The 21,843-nt window shown below is 34.0% G+C and overlaps 2 protein-coding genes across 3 annotated transcripts; both read right to left on the bottom strand.

Annotated features, from left to right (window-relative positions):
- Positions 1–821: 821 nt before the first annotated feature.
- On the bottom strand, positions 822–1,681 carry LOC149256515 (transcription repressor MYB5-like). The gene is made up of 3 exons (XM_089455391.1): positions 1,534–1,681; positions 1,218–1,323; positions 822–1,071 (listed from the first exon to the last, which is right to left on the bottom strand). The coding sequence occupies exons 1-3, from the start codon at positions 1,679–1,681 to the stop codon at positions 822–824; spliced, it is 504 nt and encodes a 167-aa protein (XP_089311517.1).
- A 4,755-nt stretch (positions 1,682–6,436) lies between these two features.
- Positions 6,437–8,302, bottom strand: LOC149256514 (transcription factor MYB8-like). Of its 2 annotated transcripts, none has more exons than XM_089457449.1 (3): positions 8,054–8,302; positions 7,662–7,791; positions 6,437–7,482 (listed from the first exon to the last, which is right to left on the bottom strand). In XM_089457449.1, exons 1-3 carry the CDS (start codon positions 8,169–8,171, stop codon positions 6,849–6,851), a joined length of 882 nt encoding a protein of 293 aa, XP_089313575.1. In that variant the 5' UTR covers positions 8,172–8,302; the 3' UTR covers positions 6,437–6,848. The 2 variants fall into 2 exon arrangements, with proteins under 2 accessions (XP_089313575.1, XP_089313574.1); XM_089457448.1 differs by having other exon boundaries at positions 6,440–7,482; positions 7,946–8,302.
- Between the last annotated feature and the right edge of the window lie 13,541 nt (positions 8,303–21,843).

Below are 21,843 nucleotides of genomic sequence, written 5' to 3'. Positions count from 1 at the left end.
TGAATATGCTCACTGCCCTCTCGAGAAATACCACTGTTCCGTAAGAGCGATGTGGGGAATCTTCAGGCGGTTTTCCAAAAATAAAGAACAGTTTGCAGTCGTTGTTTGATGGCGGGTTCCGGCAAGCACTACAGTTGAAATTATTATTTCAACAAAATGGAGGGAGATTGATGATTAACTTTGTTTGTTTAAAGGCCTTGAACAAAGTCCAATCGATCGTACCGATAATCCCACGTACAATCCTCCAACCATAATTGGCACCATGATTTGGAGGCATCTATTTTACCAACACGATCATCTACTCCTTTTTTTGTCCTCTTCTTGTTCTAGATTAATACCATCATGGGAATCTGGTATATGGCCATATTTATAACAATCAAGATTCTCTAAGTCTACTACTTCCTTTTCCTTGTATCTCACTCAAGATTCTCTACGTCTACTACTTCCTTTTCCCCGTATCTCACTGACCTTGTTTTCAAGGCTATATTGTGTTGGAGTCATGATTGTCGTCCAATCCTCCAACAATAATTTGCACCATGATTTGGAGGCATCTATTTCACCAACACAACCATCTGCTGCTTTTTTGTCGTCTTCTTGTTCTAGATTAATACCATTATGGGAATCCGTATATGGTCACAATCAAGATTCTCTACGTCTACTACTTCCTTTTCCTTGTATCTCACTAGACCTTGTTTTTAGGGCTGTATTTTGTGTTGGAGTCACGATTGTGGTTACACCAAAATTTACAGGTTTTAATAGACAGACACATCACTATTGTTAAGCACATGCCCGAAACATACATGGAGCGTTGAATTATCCTTCTACACTGCCATTAACGAGGAGAGTTGGATTATCCAATTCCCAACATTTTGAGAAAAGCCATCAGATATATCTTCGACATCTTTCTCATTATAATTACTTGAGTCAAACGGCATATCCATTCTCTTGAAGGGCTTATGGAGTTTCGGTCCTAATTCACCCATTTGTAACCTCTTTCTCAAGTGGGTGTTCCAGTAATTCTTTATTTCATTATCCGATCGACCAGGAAGTCGCCCTGCTATCAATGACAATCTGCACATGTGATCACATTACATTCCATACTCATTTCACCTTACTATCTCTCTATGTGTATATATATGAGGATTATGAAATCATTGTAATAAGTTTTGATTGAATACACTGAGCTTTATACCAAATTAGCAAAACTTGTTAGATACTTATTCCAGAGATTATATCGCTGACTCACATAGCGATTATCAAGAAGACGATGTAATCTCACGAGGAGCTCCTCCTCGTCCGGGGAAATAATTCCCCTCTTAATATCTGGACGAAGATAGTTCAACCAACAGAATCTACAACTCTTGGCACATCGTTTTAGGCCGACAAAACCAATTTCTTCGGCTTAATATATTTTTACACTTAGCTTCTCATGACAAACACAGTTATTTTCATTCAAATTCCAGGATCACTCATCACTAGACTTGCACAAACAAAGAATCAAGGACTGTGAAGATTATTATAAGATATATTCACCCGATTTCTTTGCAATAGATTTCCACGGACCAACTGCATGAATTTTAATGCAAACATTCAAAATCTTATCCTCGCTAGGAGTCCAAGCCCCGATTTTGAGACGCTTACCATTGGATTTTGCACCGAAGCAACTGCGAGATCTACCCATTATGTATGATCTGATCTATCCAACAGACTCTCAACCAACAGCTTCTATATAATCTCTAAGTGGCCACTCCTCCTCTGTTCATCTCCCTTTGCAGGACAACAGTTTTGGCCAGAATAAGATAAATGAATAAAGGCAGTCTGCTGCAGCCAGTGATGGACTTTATAACAACTTTTGTCGTGCCGAGGACCACTTATGGTATAGAGGAGAATCCCAGTGAAGTCTGCCATGCTCTCAACTCGTCCCTACGTAGATTTATTTATTCTTTAAATCCGAGAAACACGGCTTTCGAATCATATTTTGTGTGTACGTGAAGTTACTTTATTATGCAAGGTCGAGCGGTGGCAAAATCAGGCTGTCCATGTTTGTTTTGTTAGGTTAAACCTAAACCACTACATTCGTCCTGAGGCGGGCCAGTGGCCACTATCTGATGATAGTCACGAAAGACCAAAATGCCAGACCAAAGGCCTCTGGCATTTGCGAACATAGGATCAGAATGACAACTTTATTAAACATGAGTGCAAATCTTTTGTACCATAAATAGACGTTTTGCACTTTTATTAAACGACACGTGGGAAGGCAGTGTAGTAGCTTTCTTTAGGCGTCACAACGGTCATTCTTCAGGAATGGAAGCTAAACGAGTGATTTGTCAATCAAATATATTAAAATATATCATTATTTTCTACCTAGAGTGGGTTTAAGAGGTAGTAAGTTTTAATGTTGGTGAAAAAGCAATTCACCTAATTTTGGGTTGGCTTAAGAGGTAGTAAGTTTTAATGTTGGTGAAAAAGCAATTTACCTAATTTTGGGTGGGCTGGTGATGAAATATTTTTATTTTGTTGGGTTCATTCTCAACTTCATATGAAATTGAATTAATTTTCTTTCCTGAAATTAAATCATTGAATTATATTAAAAGTTGGCCTAGTCAATTTATTCACAAATACACTTAAATATTAATTATAATAAATATAAACAATTTTAAATTATAAAATAGGTAAAAGAGTTATTGTAATTTTGTTTTAAAATTTCCATTCTCATTTTCTTTCTGGCAAATTGATTTAATTTTCCTTTATAAAATAAAATCATTGATTTATATTAAAAGTTAGGGAAGTCAATTTATTTACACCTTTTCCACTAATACACTTAAAAGATTAATTATAATAAATATAAGTATTTTTTAATTATAATAATATATAAGAAAATATTATAGTTTTGTTTTGAAATTTCTGCATGGTTTACAGGTATGTATTAAGTTTATAAAAATATAAAGCATTAAGATAAAATCTATCCAATTTGTGTTATTATAAAGATTTTTATTTTTTTAGGAGAGATTTACAAAAAAATGCAAAAGAATGACAAATTATAACTCCCTTAATTAGGGTTTTATAATTCATTATATGAATTAAAGTGAGAAATTAATTGTTTAATTGTTTTTATTATTTTCGATTGAAGGTGAATGGGTGTATTGTGAAAGATTTTGTTGCAATATGTTTATTGTTAAAACATTCCTTGCTATAGCTTTCTCTTCTAAGTTTTTACAAAATTTAGTTAGTCAACTTAATTCTCTAAGGTAAAAAATAAATAAAAGTGAAGAAATTTCCTTGAATGAGGTTGTGCAAAATGCTCCTCCTGGCTAGAAAACAAATTTTAACCTAGTGTCCAATACAATGCACTAAAACACTCTTAATTTACCTAATTAATGATCAAAGTGTTTTGTAATCGCCCAAGATTCCCTTGAAAAATTAGACAATGTAACAACTCCCTTGCCCTAGTTGGGATAAAACTTCCCATGGTGTGAAGGAGACCAGTCATTCACATTTTTGGCAGGCGACAAAGGAAATAAAAAATATGAGCACAAAACAAAAATATTTTAAAGAAGAAATCAAAACAATGATAAGAATCTTTGTAAAGGTGATGGAGGTAAGTGTGAATGAGAAGAAACAACGTTACATACATATTTAGCACTTCTTTTAAAGAAGAAAGCAAAACAATGATAAGAATCTTTGTAAAAGAGTTGGAGGTAAGTGTGAAGGAGAAGAAACAAAGTTACATATATATTTAGCATTAATATGAAAGTTTTATTGCCAGGAAAATTGAAGAATATAAGAACAATTAAACTTAGATCTTTACAAAAACAACTTGAGTGATATACATAGGAAAGAAGATCACATCAAGATGTAATTAGTGAATATTGATTAGTTGTTTAGAGAGGTGTTGCATAAGTAACAATTATGTTATAGGGTTTGATAGATATCCTTGTGTTCCAAACCTCGTACTATTGATATTTTCCTTAGAAAATGTGTTATATTCCACGGATACATACTTGAGAAAGGGCATAATTGATACAAATTAATTATGAATGTTCAAGAAGGTTTGACCCACTGGATCCATAATTAGATGTTTCCAAAAAGATTTGTAACATGAAGGACCCATAATGAAGTAGATGGTGCCTAAGAGAAATCCTCAACAATAACAAGTGTAAAAAATGGTTTATTAGAGTAAAAAAAAAATGAATAAATGCTAAGATCTTCAGAGGAGGTGACAATGAAAAATGAGAGATCTTGAAGGGAGGTGGCAAAGGACCCTACCCAACTGCTAGACATTCTAAATAGTTTAGGCATCTAGGCTAAGATATTTTAGTAACTATTTTTTCTTATCTTAAAGTAACGTTACACATATCTTCAGCATATACAATATATATTAGTCGACACATATTTAGAAACATTACACATATCTTCAGCATATACCATATATATTAACCGACACATATATTTTTTTTAATATTTTTTTAATGTAACATTACGTTATGTGACAACATATCCTTCATAATTTTTAATATTTTTTTTAATGTAACATACGTGAAAACATCTCCCTCATATACTTAGGTATAGAAAGCCTCTCGCCACAATTTTATTATAAAAAATTGTTTTCAATATAGTTTTATAATGGATTTATTTCTCAAAATAATTTATGTTTTATTGATGCAAGTTTCACAGTCAACAAAGGAGAGACCACCATAACTAGAGATTTTTAATAGCTTTAGTGGTTTAGTGTGCTTTTCCTCGAGGCTCTATTACCCTTTCGATTCCTCGTCAAACTAAGAAGAATGTCGAGGGAAAACTATTACTAATCTACACTAATTATATATATTTGAACTGATTTTTAATAGCTTTAGTGGTTTAGTGTGCTTTTCCTCGAGGCTCTATTACCCTTTCGATTCCTCGTCAAACTAAGAAGAATGTCGAGGGAAAACTATTACTAATCTACACTAATTATATATATTTCAACTAATGTTATATTCCTAGAACTATTCGTTAATAAATTTAATTTAGTCGATTACTTAAAATATATAAATACAATAAAATTAAATTATTATGTGTATAACTAAAATATCAATTAAATAAAATAATATATAAGAATTAAATAATAGTTCATGATATTAAAATATATATAAATAATTATCATACAATGTAGAAAAAATCAAAATAAGAATGTAACATAAAGAATAAAAATATAATTATTACGAGAAATAATAATAAAAAAAAAATTAATTTATATATGAAATTATAAATCAAAATTAAAACTAAGAAATAAAAGACAAATAGTTATTAAAATGAATTTTTATTTTTTTTATTTTTTTTAAGAATATAGATTAGACTGTACCTATTCTAATAATGAACATCAAGAATAAATGCAAAAGAAACTAAATAATGTAATGTATTTCTATTACTCAACTTAGATGTAAAAAGTTATTGTAATAATTTCATAAAGTTACTTGTTTATAAATAAAATCAATAAAAAAACATATATTCGAAATAAACATATAAACATAGAAATTACTACTATAAACTAATTCAATTCATATAATAAAAATAATATGATCTAAATTCTAAATTACTAAGTCAAAACCACAAAACTTAGATTAAATATATTTCCAATTTAATAATTAGTCTCGAGAAAAGGGAGTTAGAGACCATACATAACAATTATGAATTGAGCTAGTGTAAAAAACCTCTAGATTCATAACAAACATTAAAAACCAATACAATAGATAGATAAAAAAAAAGAATGTCTAATATTTGCTTTACTCTTCATATGCTTTGGGTCTTCTCTTCTTGTGACTAATGGAATTAGGTCTAGACCTATTCAAATATCAATATTAAGTTAAGAGAGTTATAAAATGAGAATAGAGATTATTACAAAAATAATAACAATAATGTATTAGTTTTATATACATTATTTTTATTTATATAATTGTATAATATAATAATAATAATTTTAAAATAAATAAATTATTTAAAAAATACAAATTTTTAATTAAATAAATATCCGAAGACTAAACTAATTGAAATTAAAATTAAAATCCCAAAACCAAAGAAATCTAATCAAGTTTCACTAACAAATAGACTTTTCTCTATTTGAACCTAACATCACTAATAATTTAATAATTAAATATTTCCACACACATTCTAAAATATAATTTGTAGTGAAAATAAATTACATGTATGAAATATCTATGACATACATAATAATTGCTTTTTTAATAAGGTTTATGTCCTCTATTACAGTCAACGTAGCTTCCCATGATTTTCATAACAGCATCTAGCGGTTAAGGTTCGATTTAATTAACATAATTTCAGATAATTTTGATACCAACATCATATGGTTAACCACATTCTTCTTCCATAAACCTATCAATTTGAAAATTGAGGAAAAGTTATATTTTAATAGAAATTTAGACGGATAATAGGCTACATAAACATCTTAATAAACTTATGATACCAGAAAAGAAATTATAAAGCCACAAAACAGTGGGGACAATGACGTGCCTAAATATAAAATGACTGAATTGCCCTAGTATGGCAGCAGAACAGAGATTATAAGGCCACATAGCAGTAAGGACATGAGGTGCTAAAATATAAAATATCTCGATAGCCCTAGATTCATGTGCAGCATACACAGCAGACAGCTATAAAAGCATCTGGAAAATATATAGAACTCGCCAACCCGGAGATTGATTTGTCCTTTTTGGCAGAGTAGATTGGGTGTTGACAATATTCTTCTACCTTTTTATCAAAAACCAAATTCGCTGTCAGCGGCCTGCGGTAGAGATAACTTTTCTTAATCTCCTCCGACCGTCTACTCTTTTCTTTCATTATCTTATAATATTTTATACGAGAAGAGAGTACAGCTTGTCCAACGCTACTAAATTTTCGAAGTACGTCGAATTAAAATTCTCGGTCTGCAAGAATTCCTCTTCGAGTAAATTGCAAGAGGAAGAAGATTGCTTTTCCTGCAATATTTCACTTCCACTTGGGGAAACGGAGGGAGACTGACGATTAACTCTGTTTGTTTGAAGGCCTTGAACATACTCCAATCGATCGTACCGATAATCCCCCGTACAATCCTCCAACAATAATTGGCACCATGATTTGGAGGCATCTATTTCACCAACATGATCATCTGCTGCTTTCATGTCCTCTTCTTTTTCTGGATTAATACCATCATGGGAATCTGGTAGATGGTCATAATTATCATCACAATTAAGATTTTCTACGTCTACTACTTCGTTTTCCCTGTATCTCCCTGACCTTGTTTTCAGGGCTGGCAGGCCATCATATATATCTTCTACATCTTTCTCATTATAATTACTGGAGTCAGAAGGCATATCCATTCTCTTGAAGGGCTTATGGAGTTCGGGTTCTAATTCACCCATTTGTAACCTCTTTCTCAAGTGGGTGTTCCAGTAATTCTTTATTTCATTATCCGATCGACCAGGAAGTCGCCCTGCTATCAATGACCATCTGCACATGTGATCACATTACATTCCATAATCATTGCACCTTACTATCTCTCTATGTGTATATATATGAGGATTATGAAACCATTGTAATAACTTTTGATTCAATACACTGTGCTTTATACCAAATTAGCAAATCTTGTTAGATACTTATTCCAGAGAGATTATTGCTGACTCACATACCGATTACCAAGAAGACGATGTAATCTGATGAGGAGCTCCTCTTCGTCCTGGGAAATATTTCCCCTCTTGACATCTGGACGAAGATAGTTCAACCAACGGAATCTACAACTCTTAGCACATCGTTTTAGGCCTACAAAACCAATTTCTTCGGCTTAATATATTTTTACATTTAGCTTCTCATGATAAACACAGTTATTTTCATTCAAATTCCAGGATAACTCATCATTAGACTTGCACAAACAAAGAATACAAGGATTGTGAAGATTATTATAAGATATATTCACCCGATTTCTTTGCAATAGATTTCCACGGACCAACTCCATGAATTTTAATGCAATCATTCAAAATCTTATCCTCGCTAGGAGTCCAAGCCCCGCTTTTAAGACACTCACCATCGGATTTTGCAATGAAGCAACTGCGAGATCTACCCATGATGATCTGATCTATCCAACAGACTCTCAACCAACAGCTTCTATATAATCTCTCAGTGGCGACTCCTCCTCTGTTCATCTCCCTTTGCAGGATAACAGTTTTGGCGAGAATAAGATAAATGAATAAACACAGTCTGCTGCAGCCCGTGATGGACTCTGTAACAACTTTTGTCGTGACGAGGACCACTTATGGTATAGAGGAGAATCCCAGTGCAGTCTGTCATGCTCTCAACTCGTCCCAACGTACATTTATTTATTCGTTAAATCCGAGAAAGACGGCTTTTCGAGTACGTAAAGTTACTTTATCATGCGAGATCGAATCATATTTTGTGTGTACGTAAAGTTACTTTATCATGCGAGATCGAATCATATTTTGTGTGTACGTAAAGTTGCTTCATTATGCAAGGTCGAGCGGTGTCAAAATAAGGCTGTTCATGTTTGTTTAATTAGGTTAAACGTAAACCACTACATTCGTCCTGAGACGGGCCAGTGGCCACTATCTGATGATAGTGACGAAAGGCCAAAGGCCAACATAGGATCAGAATGACAACTTTATTAAAAATGAGTGCAAAATCTTTTGTACCATAAATAGACGTTTTGCACTTTTTATTAAACAACACGTGGGAAGGCAGTGCAGTAGCTTTCTTTAGGCGTCACAACGGTCATTCTTCAGGAATGGAAGCTGAACTAGTGATTTGTCAATGAAATATATTAAATATACGATTATTTTCTAGCTAGAGTGGGTTTAAGAGGTAGTCAGTTTTAATGTTCATGAAAAAGCAATTTACCTAATTTTAATTTTGGGTTGGGTGGTGATGAAATATTTTTATTATTTTGTTTGGTTCATTTTCAAATTCTTCCTATGAAATATATAAAAAAATTTAAATTATAAAATATGTAAAAAAATTATTATATTTTGTTTCGAAATTTCTATTCTCAATTCTATTTAGGAAATTGATTTAATTTTCTTTTATAAAATTAAATGATTGATTTATATTAAAATTTAGTGAAGTCAATTTATTATCTTCGAATATATTTAAAATATTAATTATAATAAATGTTGGAATGGTAATTCCAACTGCAGGTCGCAACACCGTGCAGGCGGACGTGGACAATACGGCAGCAACCCAAAACCGCCAGAACAAAACCACAAACCCGCTCAGGCATATCGCACCGCTTTTGCATAAAGGTGGTTTCCGTATTGTTGGGCTCCGATAAACTATGGAGGCGACGCGTGTCACCCGCATGACATAAGCCAACGTCAAATTTCGCGCGTTATCGTTGGCGCATCTTACCTGGTCCGATATCAATCTCCGCCGTCCGATCTCCTCGCGCGTCCTCAGCCGTCGATCGCGTAAGTTGCATACGGGCCTGCAGCGAATTAATTTTGCGTGGAGTAAAAGACTATTGGTTGACCGCCGAGAATGGAAGAGTTAATGATTTTAATGCTTGACGTAGTTTTTTTTGGTGAACGCCCTTTAAATGGTTATGGGCACATTATCATATTTTTTATATATACGTAGTTTTGGTGGAGACCCATTAATATGGGTATGGGCGTATAGTTTTATATATTTTTATATATGCATGTACGTAGTTTAGGTGTGGGCCTTTAATATTAGTATGGGCCACGTTTTTTTATGTATGTTTTTTATATGTTATGTAAGCCCGCGTGTGTGGTCGTAAATAAAATGAAATAAGTCTTTTGGGTATGGTGACTGCGCACCGAGGACGTGCATGTTTTTGTTTTGTGCCATATATTGAACGCACAGCAGTGCGGTAAAGTGAGAATAGGCAAAAGTGTGGTGTGCTGCACGGGAGTAATTGCTCAGAGAACAAAGAGCAATGTTGTGCCTGCGCACGGTGGCGGTGGTGAATTTTTTGTTGTAATGAACGCACAGCAGTGCGGTAAAAAAAAACTGAACAGAGGCGTATGTAATTTTGTGGTAAATGTTAAACGCACAGCAGTGCGAGATATCAGGAGCAGGGGATGTAATTTTTTACCCCATTGTAAAACAGAAGTTGTTGTAATGCCCACAGCAGTGGAAGACCAGAAATGAGGAGACAGAGTTTCTCCAGTGAATCCCTCTCTGCGCAGAGGACGAAGTGTGTAACAGTTTTTGTTTTTAAGCAATAGAAGTATTTTATGGCTGTGAAATGGACTGTTTTGAGTCATTTTGTTTTTAATAGCTTCGCTGTGCAAAAGATCCTAGAACACTGGAAACAGAGCATTGGCTCTGTGGTGTTTGTTTGTCTGGTTTTGGTATTTCCCCATTGAAAAATACCCAACAGTGGTATCGGAGCTAGTCCAGGCTCTTTGAAGACTCAAAGAAGCTGAAGGAAGGTGTTGTTGCTGCAGTCAAACCTCTCCAGCAGTGTGAAGTTTCAGCCAAAGGGATTCAGGTATTTCTCAAGTTTTTGAGTTATTATTGAAGAAACAGTCAGTGATTTAAAAAAAAACAGTCAAGTATTTAAAGCCTAGATAAGAATGGCAAGGTCAAAGAAGAAAGCCTCCAAGCCTGCTAAAAATGTGTCTCCCTCCTCTACTAAACTAGAAGGCAATCCATTAGAATACATTCTATTTGAAGCTCCAAAGTTTGATGGAAACTTTGATGTATGGGAAATAAAGATGAGGGCTTTCCTAATGTTTGAGGGGATTGAAGTCTGGGAGTCAGTGATTGATGACAGCAAGAAGGATAAAGAATCCATGGAGTATGATGCACAAGCAGCAAAGACTATCTTGGATGGACTGCCTGATTCTGTGAAGAGGAATCTAGGAAAATATACATCAGCAAAGGATATATGGGACAGACTGCATGACCTTCATGCAAAGGGAGCACTGACCATGACAATGAGTCAAGAAGAAAGTTATGAACCCATCATAGAAGCTGAGAATGAGAAGGTTGACCTCATCAAGCTTCAGGTAAGAGAAAGGGATGAAGAGCTCGCTAAGCTTAAGAAGGAGCTTGATCAATGCAAGAAGAAACATCATGAAGAAGTCATATCCATGACAAATCAGCTAAATGAAGCAAAGAAGCAGGCAGATGCCTTGACAAGTCAGCTTGAACAAAGACACAAGAGAGTGAATAAGCTTGTAGAAGAGATTGGACAGTACAAGGTTGAGGTCTCCTCCCTTAAGTTTGAACTACAAGAAGCCAGGAAGCAGGCACAAGGAGCTGAAAAGAAAATGGAGAGCAGTCAAGCAGAAATCTCCAAAATGAAGACAGACATCATCTCTCTTAAAGTAGCAGCAGCTGAAGCTACTCGTAGCAAGGAAGAAACTGAGGGACAACTAGCAAAGAAAAATAATGTATGTGAAAAATTGGAAGAAGAAATAGTCCTCCTCAAGAAAAAGGTTGAAGGGATGAACAAAATCATGAAGAGTTCTCAAGCCTTGGATGATATGCTCAGCTATCACAGATCTCCATTTGATAAATCAGGACTTGGGTATGTAGGTGAACCCTCAAACAAGGATGAAGATGCTTTAAGCAAAGGAGATGTGAAGAAGCCAGAAAGAGATGGTGATGCTCCTAGTTCCAGCAAAGGCAAGGAGAAAAATGAAGGCAGCAATAGAAGAAATCCTGCTCCAAGTAGAAAACCAGCTCCAAGAAGAAATGTAGCTGATGGCAAGAAGGCAAGAGGCAATGGTGATCATCAAAGGATCTCAAGGCAGCAAGGCTTCAGAAGTGCATCAAGAAAACCTCCATCTCCCAGGTACCAAAGTTCATGTTATGGTTATTGTTATGCTTGTTCAAACTTTGGTCATATGGCAAAAGACTGTAGAGCATTTCATGGAGATAGATGTTGTGGTCCCCGACAATCTCCAAGAAATAATTTCACAAGAAGAAATCATGAATTCTTATTCATGAATAAAGTTGAATGCTTCAAGTGTCATAACATTGGGCATATGGCACGTGACTGTAACTTAACATGGGCTCTTACACAAGCTAGACCCATGCAAAAGAAGAAAGTTACACAAGTATGGAGAAGGAAGGAAAGGCAACCTGAAAACCCCTTGAACTCCTCAGTGGATCTAAACTTGTTTTGAGAAGAGTCTGCCAAAAGAAGACAATCACACATTAAAGGGGAGCTTGAAATTTTTTTTCGTTGCTGAACTGTCTTAACAGTCACTCTTTGATGAAGACCTTTTCATAAGGGAAAGATATGAAGTTAAATCTGCCATAAGAGCAGAAAAGAAATGGGGGCAGCGCTCAAATATAAAGAGCAACAACGCAAGAAGAAAAGTATGCAAAGCATGGAGACCCTCACAGCAGTGGGAGGACAAAACATAAAACAGCAGTTTGAATTTTTTTATGGAGCACATGCAAAGAAATACATAAAGAAAAACATGGACTGCAGATTTTTAATGCACATGGGATGAATGATAATGTGTGGCAGCAGAAAAATGAAAGGAACTGCACAGCAGTGCATTGTGCAAAAAAATGAATGAATATGAAGATTGTGTGAAGCAATGGTGTAAAAAGAAAGGGCAGCAGCCCATGTTAATTTTTTTTGTTGTGTGGAGAATGCAACGCAAAACAGCGTGAGGATGATTTCTCTCTATGTGCAAGTAATGGAGAGTAAAGAGTTAGTGTATGGGCACACAACAGTATGATGAAACAAAAGGCAGCCACAGTGCAAATTGCAAAGGCAACGCAACAACAAATAAAAACCCAGGGATGACAGTCTATGGTTATGGGTATGGACAGCAGTGAATATGAAAAATGCAGCAGCAAGAAGTTATGGACAGCAGCATGATGGCAAGAAGGAGAAGCACATAGCAATGCAAATAAGAAAATGCAGCAGCATGAAGTTTTTTGTTGTTGAAGAAATGAAAGGTAATGGACAGCAGCAGAGGTAAAAGAAATGTTTACACACAGCAGTGTAAATTTGTAAGGTGGGACAGAGTAATTGTTCCAGAAAACACAGAGTATTTTGTCTTTGAAAAGTGCACAAGCAGTGCAAGTGTAGACACAGCAGTGTGGGGTAGACACAGTAAAGAAGATGGCACAACAGTGCAACAGAGAATATGCAGCAGCATAAAAGAACATTGTAATGAGTTTGCACACACAGCAGTGCAATGATTGTTTGTTTTGGAACTGCATTTGAAGCTGTCGTTTGGTAAATCCCTCTGTTGAGAGGAAGATGCTCTTTAGCATTGTTTGGTAAATCCCTCTGTTAAGAGGAAGATGTTTTTTTTATAACAGGTGAATCCCTCTGTCATGAGGAAGGTGCTCTTAAGCACAGTCACATGGTGAATCCCTCTGTCATGAGGAAGGTGCTCTTCAGCACATTGTAATGGTGAATCCCTCTGTCACGAGGAAGGTGCTCTTAAGCACAGTTTCAGGTTAATCCCTCTATTAAGAGGAAGACAACTTTGTTTGTTTGTGAACTGCATCAGAAGCAGTTGGTGAATCCCTCTATGTGAGGAAGATATTTTTGTAACAGCAGTGTTGGTGAATCCCTCGATGTGAGGAAGTGTTTGGGTAAGATTGAATGCCCAGCAGTTGAAATTAAAGGGGAGTGTTGGAATGGTAATTCCAACTGCAGGTCGCAACACCGTGCAGGCGGACGTGGACAATACGGCAGCAACCCAAAACCGCCAGAACAAAACCACAAACCCGCTCAGGCATATCGCACCGCTTTTGCATAAAGGTGGTTTCCGTATTGTTGGGCTCCGATAAACTATGGAGGCGACGCGTGTCACCCGCATGACATAAGCCAACGTCAAATTTCGCGCGTTATCGTTGGCGCATCTTACCTGGTCCGATATCAATCTCCGCCGTCCGATCTCCTCGCGCGTCCTCAGCCGTCGATCGCGTAAGGTGCATACGGGCCTGCAGCGAATTAATTTTGCGTGGAGTAAAAGACTATTGGTTGACCGCCGAGAATGGAAGAGTTAATGATTTTAATGCTTGACGTAGTTTTTTGGTGAACGCCCTTTAAATGGTTATGGGCACATTATCATATTTTTTTTATATACGTAGTTTTGGTGGAGACCCATTAATATGGGTATGGGCGTATAGTTTTATATATTTTTATATATGCATGTACGTAGTTTAGGTGTGGGCCTTTAATATTAGTATGGGCCACGTTTTTTTATGTATGTTTTTTATATGTTATGTAATCCCGCGTGTGTGGTCGTAAATAAAATGAAATAAGTCTTTTGGGTATGGTGACTGCGCACCGAGGACGTGCATGTTTTTGTTTTGTGCCATATATTGAACGCACAGCAGTGCGGTAAAGTGAGAATAGGCAAAAGTGTGGTGTGCTGCACGGGAGTAATTGCTCAAAGAACAAAGAGCAATGTTGTGCCTGCGCACGGTGGCGGTGGTGAATTTTTTGTTGTAATGAACGCACAGCAGTGCGGTAAAAAATTGAACAGAGGCGTATGTAATTTTGTGGTAAATGTTAAACGCACAGCAGTGCGAGATATCAGGAGCAGGGGATGTAACTTTTTACCCCATTGTAAAACAGAAGTTGTTGTAATGCCCACAGCAGTGGAAGACCAGAAATGAGGAGACAGAGTTTCTCCAGTGAATCCCTCTCTGCGCAGAGGACGAAGTGTGTAACAGTTTTTGTTTTTAAGCAATAGAAGTATTTTATGGCTGTGAAATGGACTGTTTTGAGTCATTTTGTTTTTAATAGCTTCGCTGTGCAAAAGATCCTGGAACAGTGGAAACAGAGCATTGGCTCTGTGGTGTTTGTTTGTCTGGTTTTGGTATTTCCCCATTGAAAAATACCCAACAATAAATATAAGTATTTTTTAATTATAATACTATGTAAAAAAATTATTATAGTTTTGTTTTGAAATTTCTGCATTGCTTATATGTATGTAATAAGTTTATAAAAATATAAAGTATGAAGATAAAACCTATCCAATTTATGTTATTATAAAGATTTTAATTTTTTAGGAGAGATCTAAAAAAAAAAAAAATGTAATAATGGAATGAGAATTTATAGCTCCTTTAATTAGGATTTTATAGTTCATTATATGAATTAAAGTGAGAAATTAATTGTTTACTTGTTTTTTAATTTTCGATGGTGAATGGGTGTATTATGAAAGGTTTTGTTGCAATATGTTTATTGTTAAAGCATTCCTTGCTATAGCTTCATTTTCTATTTTTTTACAAAATTGAGTTAGTCACCTTAATTCTCTAAAGTAAAAAAAATAAAAATAAACAAATTTCCTTGAATAAGCTTGTGCAAAATGCTCCTCCTAGTTGGAAAATAAATTTTAACCTAGTGTCCAATACAATGCACTAAAACACTCTTAATTTACCTAATTAATGATCAAAGTGTTTTGTAGTCACCCAAGATTCCCTTAGAAAACTAGACAATATAACAACTCCCTTGCCCTAGTTGGGATAAAACATCCCATGGTGTGAAGGAGACCACTCATTCACATTTTTATGCAGGGGAAAATTAGGCAATATAACAACTCCCTTGCCCTAGTTGGGATAAAAATTTCCATGGTGTGAAGGAGACCAATCATTCACATTTTTGGCAGGGACAAAGCCAATAAAAAATATGAGCACAAAACAAAAATCTTTTAAGCAAGAAACCAGGACAATGATAAGAATCTTTGTAAAGGTGATGGAGGTAAGTGAGGACTAGAAGAAACAACGTTACATATATATTTAGCATTACTTTTAAATAAGAGAACAAAATAATGATAACAATCTTTGTAAAAGTGTTGGAGGTAAGTGTGGAGGAGAAGAAACAAAGTTACATATATATTTAGCATTAATATGAAATTTTTCTTCTGAGAGAAATTGAAGAATATAAGAACAATAAAACTTAGAGCCTTTACAAAAACAACTTGAGTGATATACATAGGAAAGAAGATCACATCAAGATGTAAGTGAATATTGATTAGTTGTTTAGAGAGGTGTTGCATATGTAACAAGTATGTTATAAGGTTTGATAGATAACCTCCTGTTCCAAACCTCATACTATTGTTATTTACCTTAGAAAATGTATATGAAGACATACATACCTCAGTAAGGGTACAATTGATACAAAGTAATCAAGAAGGTTAAGGAAGGTTTGACCCAGTGGATCACTAATTAGATCTTTCCAAATGGATTTATAACATGAAGGACCCATAATGTAGCAGATGGTGCCTAAGAGAAATCCTCAAAAATAACATGTGTAAAAAATGGTTTATTATTGTAAAGAAATGAATAAATGCTAAGATCTTTAGAGGAGGTGACAATGAAAAATGCTAAAAGCTTGAGGGAAGGTGACAAACGACCTTACCCAACTGCTATCCATTCTAAATAGTTTAGACATCTAGGCTAAAAAATTGAAATTGAAAGGAGAGTATACTACCATATAAAAGCCTTTGCATGAAGAACTAAAAGTAAAAAATAAACCATCATAAGTTAAGCAACACAAAAATTGGTGACACAATAGAAAACATCTAACTATATAAGTATATGTAAATATTAAAGTGAATAATCTATACACTTCATTATGTACCAAAAACAATCATAACTATTAAGAAAGAAGAAAAGGAAGATGGAAAAGAAAATAGAAAAGAGACCAATAATGCACGGGAGAAAGTATGAACATAGTGTTGTGAATATTTTGATACCTCAAAGTCATGAGTTGTAATAAAAGATAAAAAAATTGGTCCAATGGAGAAGCTATATCTCAATAAACGACTACACATCTCCTATTTCAAAGCTCCCCATGTAAGTATTTGAGGAAGTCAGAAAGAGAGACACTCAAACCTATGGTGGAGGTTATCTACACTATTGTACATGAGAATGATGTCTAGGCTAGTGAAGCTTGTGTGAAAAGGTGGGAAAAATCCTAGAGGTGAAAAGGTAAGTATATATTTTGTTTTTGGTAAAAGATACGGAAAATGCTATGATCGTGTTATGAAAAATGTTTGCAATATGGTTTTATAGTAGCTTTAAGTATTAAAATAATTTAAGTTTTGCTGAATCGGGTTTTATGTACAATAGTTAACAAGGGAGATACTACTTTGACTAAAGCTCTTTAATAGCTTTAGTTGTTTGGTGTGTTTTTCCTCAACAAGCTTGTAGGCTCTATTATCCTTTGAATTCCTCTTCAAACAAATAAGAATGGAGTTGTCTTTAGTGTGACGATTCCCTTGATGGAATGTGACGGTAAAAATTGAGGTTAAATCTTGATTTGTTGCAGTTAAAATGGTTTTTTAACTGCATATTTGGATTCAGCACCGTGAAAAACCCCAGGACGCTTTGATTGTGCAGAAATTACCTATGAACCTTGATTTCAATAAATTGCTGCCGGATTTTAGTGAAATTTGATCCGATAAAGCCACCGGAAAAGCCTCCAAAATGTCTCCCTAAAGACAACTGCAATAAGAATGTTGAGGGAAAACTAATACTAACCTACACTAACTATATATACCTAATCTAATGGTATTCCCCTAGAATTAGGAGTTAATAAATTTAATACAATCTACAAGTTAAAATGAATAAATATAGTAAAACATCAAAGAGATTTAGAATAGTTGGTGAAGGAGTGCGCTATTAAGGCACTCCATAAGCAAAGGTCACTATACCAAAAAATTCAGCTTGGTTTAAGTTAAATAAAATAATATATAGGAATTAAATTATGGTTAACAATATTAAAATATGTACAAATAATTATGATACAATGAAGTAAAAACCAAAACAGAAATGTAATTGGCACAAAAAATGGAAATACAATTATCTACAAAAAATAATAATAATAATAATAATTTGTAATTTTAATTTTAATTTATATATCAAATTATAAATCAAAATTAAAATTGAGAAAGGCAATCATTAATGTGAAATAAAAGACAAATAGCTACTAAAATGAAAAACATGAAAAACTCTTATCTTTTAATGCAGATTAAACTATACCTATTCTAATATTTAACATTAAAAAAAAATGCGAAAGAAACTCACTAATACAATTTACTTTTATTTTTCAGCCGAGATATAAAAAATTATCGTAATAATTTCATAAAACATTTATGAATTGCTTATTTATATATTAAACCAATAAATAGACATATAATTAAAATAAACATATAAAAATCAAAATACAAAAACCTAGCTTAGATATATTCACATATTAATAATTAGTCTGAAAATACAAGTTGTGGGAGACCATACTTATGGAATAAAAACACATTCGAATTGAACTGGTGTAAGATTTTCACGCAAATCTCTACATTCATATACTAAAAAAATATTAAAGACTAATACAATAGAAATAACAAATAAACATTTACTTTACCCCATATACATATACATATATTGTGACTAACGGAGTTAGGTCTAGACCCGTTCTCATATCAATAATTTCATATCAATACTTAGGTCTAGACCAGTTCTCATATCAATACTAAATTGGGAGAGTTTTAAGATGATAGTAGAGATTACTACGAAGATAATAACAATAATGTATTAATTTTGTATCAGTTTTATTTAATAATGCAACTTTATAAATATGAATATAATAATTTTGATTTTAAAACCAGTAATTAGTTTAGAAATATAATTTTTCAATTAATTAAATATTTTAATTTCATATAATGAAAAATAAAATCTCAAATTTAATATACTAATTCAACATTACCAATAATCTAATAAGAAGTACAACCACATTTATATTAATATAAATGTGGTTAATAAATTCTAATAAGTCTATAATATAATATTGATACTATTATATATATATATATATATATATATATATAAATTAGTACATAACCAGTTAAAATAATTTTAGAATTAATAATAACATAAGTAAATGTTGTAAAATATAATTAAACACAATTTAATAAAATAAACAATGAAATTAAGTAAAACATATTAATAAAAAAATAATAATCTAAATTGTCCTCATAAAAAAATCTGATAAAATAAACCATGAAATTAATACTAAAACGTCAATAAAAATTATAACCAAAATAGAAATTAATTAATAAGATAAATTAATTATATTAAACAAAAACATTAATAATAAGAAGAATAAATGATTATTTATAGTAATAATAAATAATAGAGTTAATTATTAACCTCAATAATAATATAATATAAATGATAAAAAGAAAACCATGTGAAAAGTTGCTAATTAAAAATGTAAATTAACTAAAAATAATATTATTATCTTAACAATTGACAATATTAATAATAATATTAATATGGAAAATAGTATTAATATAATAAAAAAAAATATATTAATACTTGAAGAGAAATAATATAAATGAAAAAATTAAAATTTTAATATAATTATGGGAAAATAATTTTAGAAAAATTAAAAAAAAAAAAACTAATATGAATACAAATATTGAAGAGTAAGTATAACTATAGAAAAAAGTAAAGGAAATGAAGAGAACATAAATTTCCACATGATCAACAATCGTTGTGAATCATTAACAAGTATTGAAAATGATTAAGAAAGTAACAATCTCCTTGGCAATTCAACGAAAAATGACAAGAAATTTTAAACATTACAGGACCAATGACAAGAACGTAAGAATTACTAATGTTGAAAGAAATAAGAAAACATATTTCTAATAAGGTATATTTTAGAAATAACAATAAAAACACATTCCACAACAAAATCCAAGTTTCAACACTCGACCATAACACAATTATTGGATACCATCCTCTTGTAGAATTTCCCACTGCAGATCACCTGATAATGCAATATACTAAAGAAAAATACTTCGTCCACTTCTACAAACAAACTTGCGGAAGCTTAATCGATTTTGAACAAGATCAAATAGAACACATATAACAGAGAATGAGAAATTAGTCACACATGAACACAGAAGGATACTCTGGGGAAAGCCTCAGCTGAAAACCCTGATCTCTCTATTATCATACAAGTGGAAATATGTCCAGATTACACAAATATTTAGCTCACAAGCTATCCAGCTCTCGGTACAATCCCTTTGTTCCTCATAGACAGTCAAAGGCTTCTCACAAACCTTCTCCTCTGCCCTCCAAGCCTCCTATTTCCTTGCGCAGTTTCTCCTGGGGTCCAATGCTGCCACTTGTGTGAATATACCTCTCAAACAACTCACCAAACTTAAGAAGTATTTGCACAACCCTGAAGGATATAATTCCTTCTGCATGGATGAGTTTCCTTTATAGGAAAATTCCTCCAACTGATAGTACATTGGCCCTTCCTTTAATCTCAACTGGGTCTTTCTCTGAATTGACATGCATGAGTTATTTACGAGAGAATATTCAGTTATCTAGAGAACACTAGTTGCATGCTTACATGCATTAACTAACTGAACTCACAATTAGTTCCTCCAACTATTTGGAACTAATTTAACTAAACTTAACTCAGTTAACTGAGCTAACTAATTACAACTAAAAGTACGACTCATCCTGATCTCCTTTAATCAAGGGATAACTTCCTCAATCAAAGGAGAAATTATTACATGTCTTCACATAGACTTCATGTTTGATTTTCTACAACTAATTAACTCAATATGAATTAATTAATTATTTTACAAGAAGTTGCTAAGATCGAATTTGAATTTTACTTCTCAATTTTAGTTCAGAGACTAACTAAAATTGGAATCTATCCCAAAATGCTATTTATAGCAATGTTATTTTTAGCATTTCCATTTCTCATTCCTTGTTGCTATGTCCAACACTGGTACTTGAAATGTTATTTATAGCAATGTTATTTTTAGCATTTCTTGTTTCTATTTCCAACACTCCCTCTCAACAAGAAAGGCATTCAACTCGAACTCAATCCTGAACCTTTGGAATGTTCTGCATGCAACACTTCTCCCAAGTGTTGTTGCTCCAGCAACTCTAGAAACAATAAAATCTCCCAACTGACCTCCCTGTTGGGCTAGAAACACCCTCTGATGCTAAAGATCCCTCTACCGTTAATAAGTGCTCCCTCTGTGACCTCTGAGTTGCTGCAACACTACATGCATTTCGCACCGTTTCTCACCTCTTTGTGTCATCCTGCACTGGTGCAACACTCCTGTGCCTCACGTATTGTTGCAGCTTGCTAGATCTGCACTATCTTGGGATTCCTACAGTGTAGCTCTCTTTTCCGCTCCATCCGCATCTGCCTCTACCCACTTAGCCAGTCCTGCTACTCCTCGTCGGGGCTCCCGTAGCAAGGTCTAATCAAAGATGTTAGGTACCTCAATGATCCTGCCCCTATTCCAGCTTTCTTGGGACTGTCACTCCACATCGCCCCACCTCTAACCTGGAGGTATGGATTCATGTGATCCCTCTGCCCACTTCACTCAAAATTCCCTCCTATTAGATGTCTTTACATGAGTGGGTGCCTCCACTCGATCTACTCTCGGTTTCTCGAGATGTGGCTACTCCACAACCTCTTGACGCTGCTTCACCAATTGTGGCTCCTCCACAATTGTCTAAGACTTCTTCTGGCACTACATTTTGAGAGGTAATGTACTCTCCCTCTCAACAACCAAGTCTCCATTAGTTGCCTTGCTCCTCAAGGCTTTCCATGCATCTTGAACCTCAAGAGCATACAGGTTCTTGACTTGTGAACGGATCTACTTCAACTGTCTCATGGGGACGTGTCTAAGGAAAACCTTTCCCTTACTGAAGACTACATCATAGCCTTTGTCTTCTAGCATCGCGATCGATACCAAGTTTTTCCTCAATCCTGGCACGTACTTCACATCTGTCAAGGTAATGTGAGCTCCATGGTCCCTCTAAAAAACAACTGTGCCTACTTCTGAGACACTATACTTTTCATCATTACCCATC

This window comes from Pinus tabuliformis, chromosome 7 (assembly GCF_031772625.1).
Source record: "Pinus tabuliformis cultivar Carrire ecotype Pingquan chromosome 7, CPIR1, whole genome shotgun sequence".
Lineage (NCBI taxonomy): Eukaryota > Viridiplantae > Streptophyta > Pinopsida > Pinales > Pinaceae > Pinus > Pinus tabuliformis.
Note: the sequence above shows the minus strand (reverse complement) of the source record. Positions and strands in the feature narration are given on the sequence as shown.

What these genes read in the sequence shown, in the direction of transcription:
- LOC149256515 (XM_089455391.1), bottom strand. Translation starts at nt 1,681, where the DNA reads ATGGGTAGATCTCGCAGTTGCTTCGGTGCAAAATCCAATGGTAAGCGT. An exon ending in ATCTATTGCAAAGAAATCGG is followed by an intron (nt 1,324 to 1,533) that starts GTGAATATATCT and finishes ATCTTCGTCCAG; the next exon opens with ATATTAAGAGGGGAATTATT. An exon ending in CGATATAATCTCTGGAATAA is followed by an intron (nt 1,072 to 1,217) that starts GTATCTAACAAG and finishes TCACATGTGCAG; the next exon opens with ATTGTCATTGATAGCAGGGC.
- LOC149256514 (XM_089457448.1), bottom strand. Translation starts at nt 8,171, where the DNA reads ATGAACAGAGGAGGAGTCGCCACTGAGAGATTATATAGAAGCTGTTGG. An exon ending in ATCTATTGCAAAGAAATCGG is followed by an intron (nt 7,792 to 7,945) that starts GTGAATATATCT and finishes TTGGTTTTGTAG; the next exon opens with GCCTAAAACGATGTGCTAAG. An exon ending in CATCGTCTTCTTGGTAATCG is followed by an intron (nt 7,483 to 7,661) that starts GTATGTGAGTCA and finishes TCACATGTGCAG; the next exon opens with ATGGTCATTGATAGCAGGGC.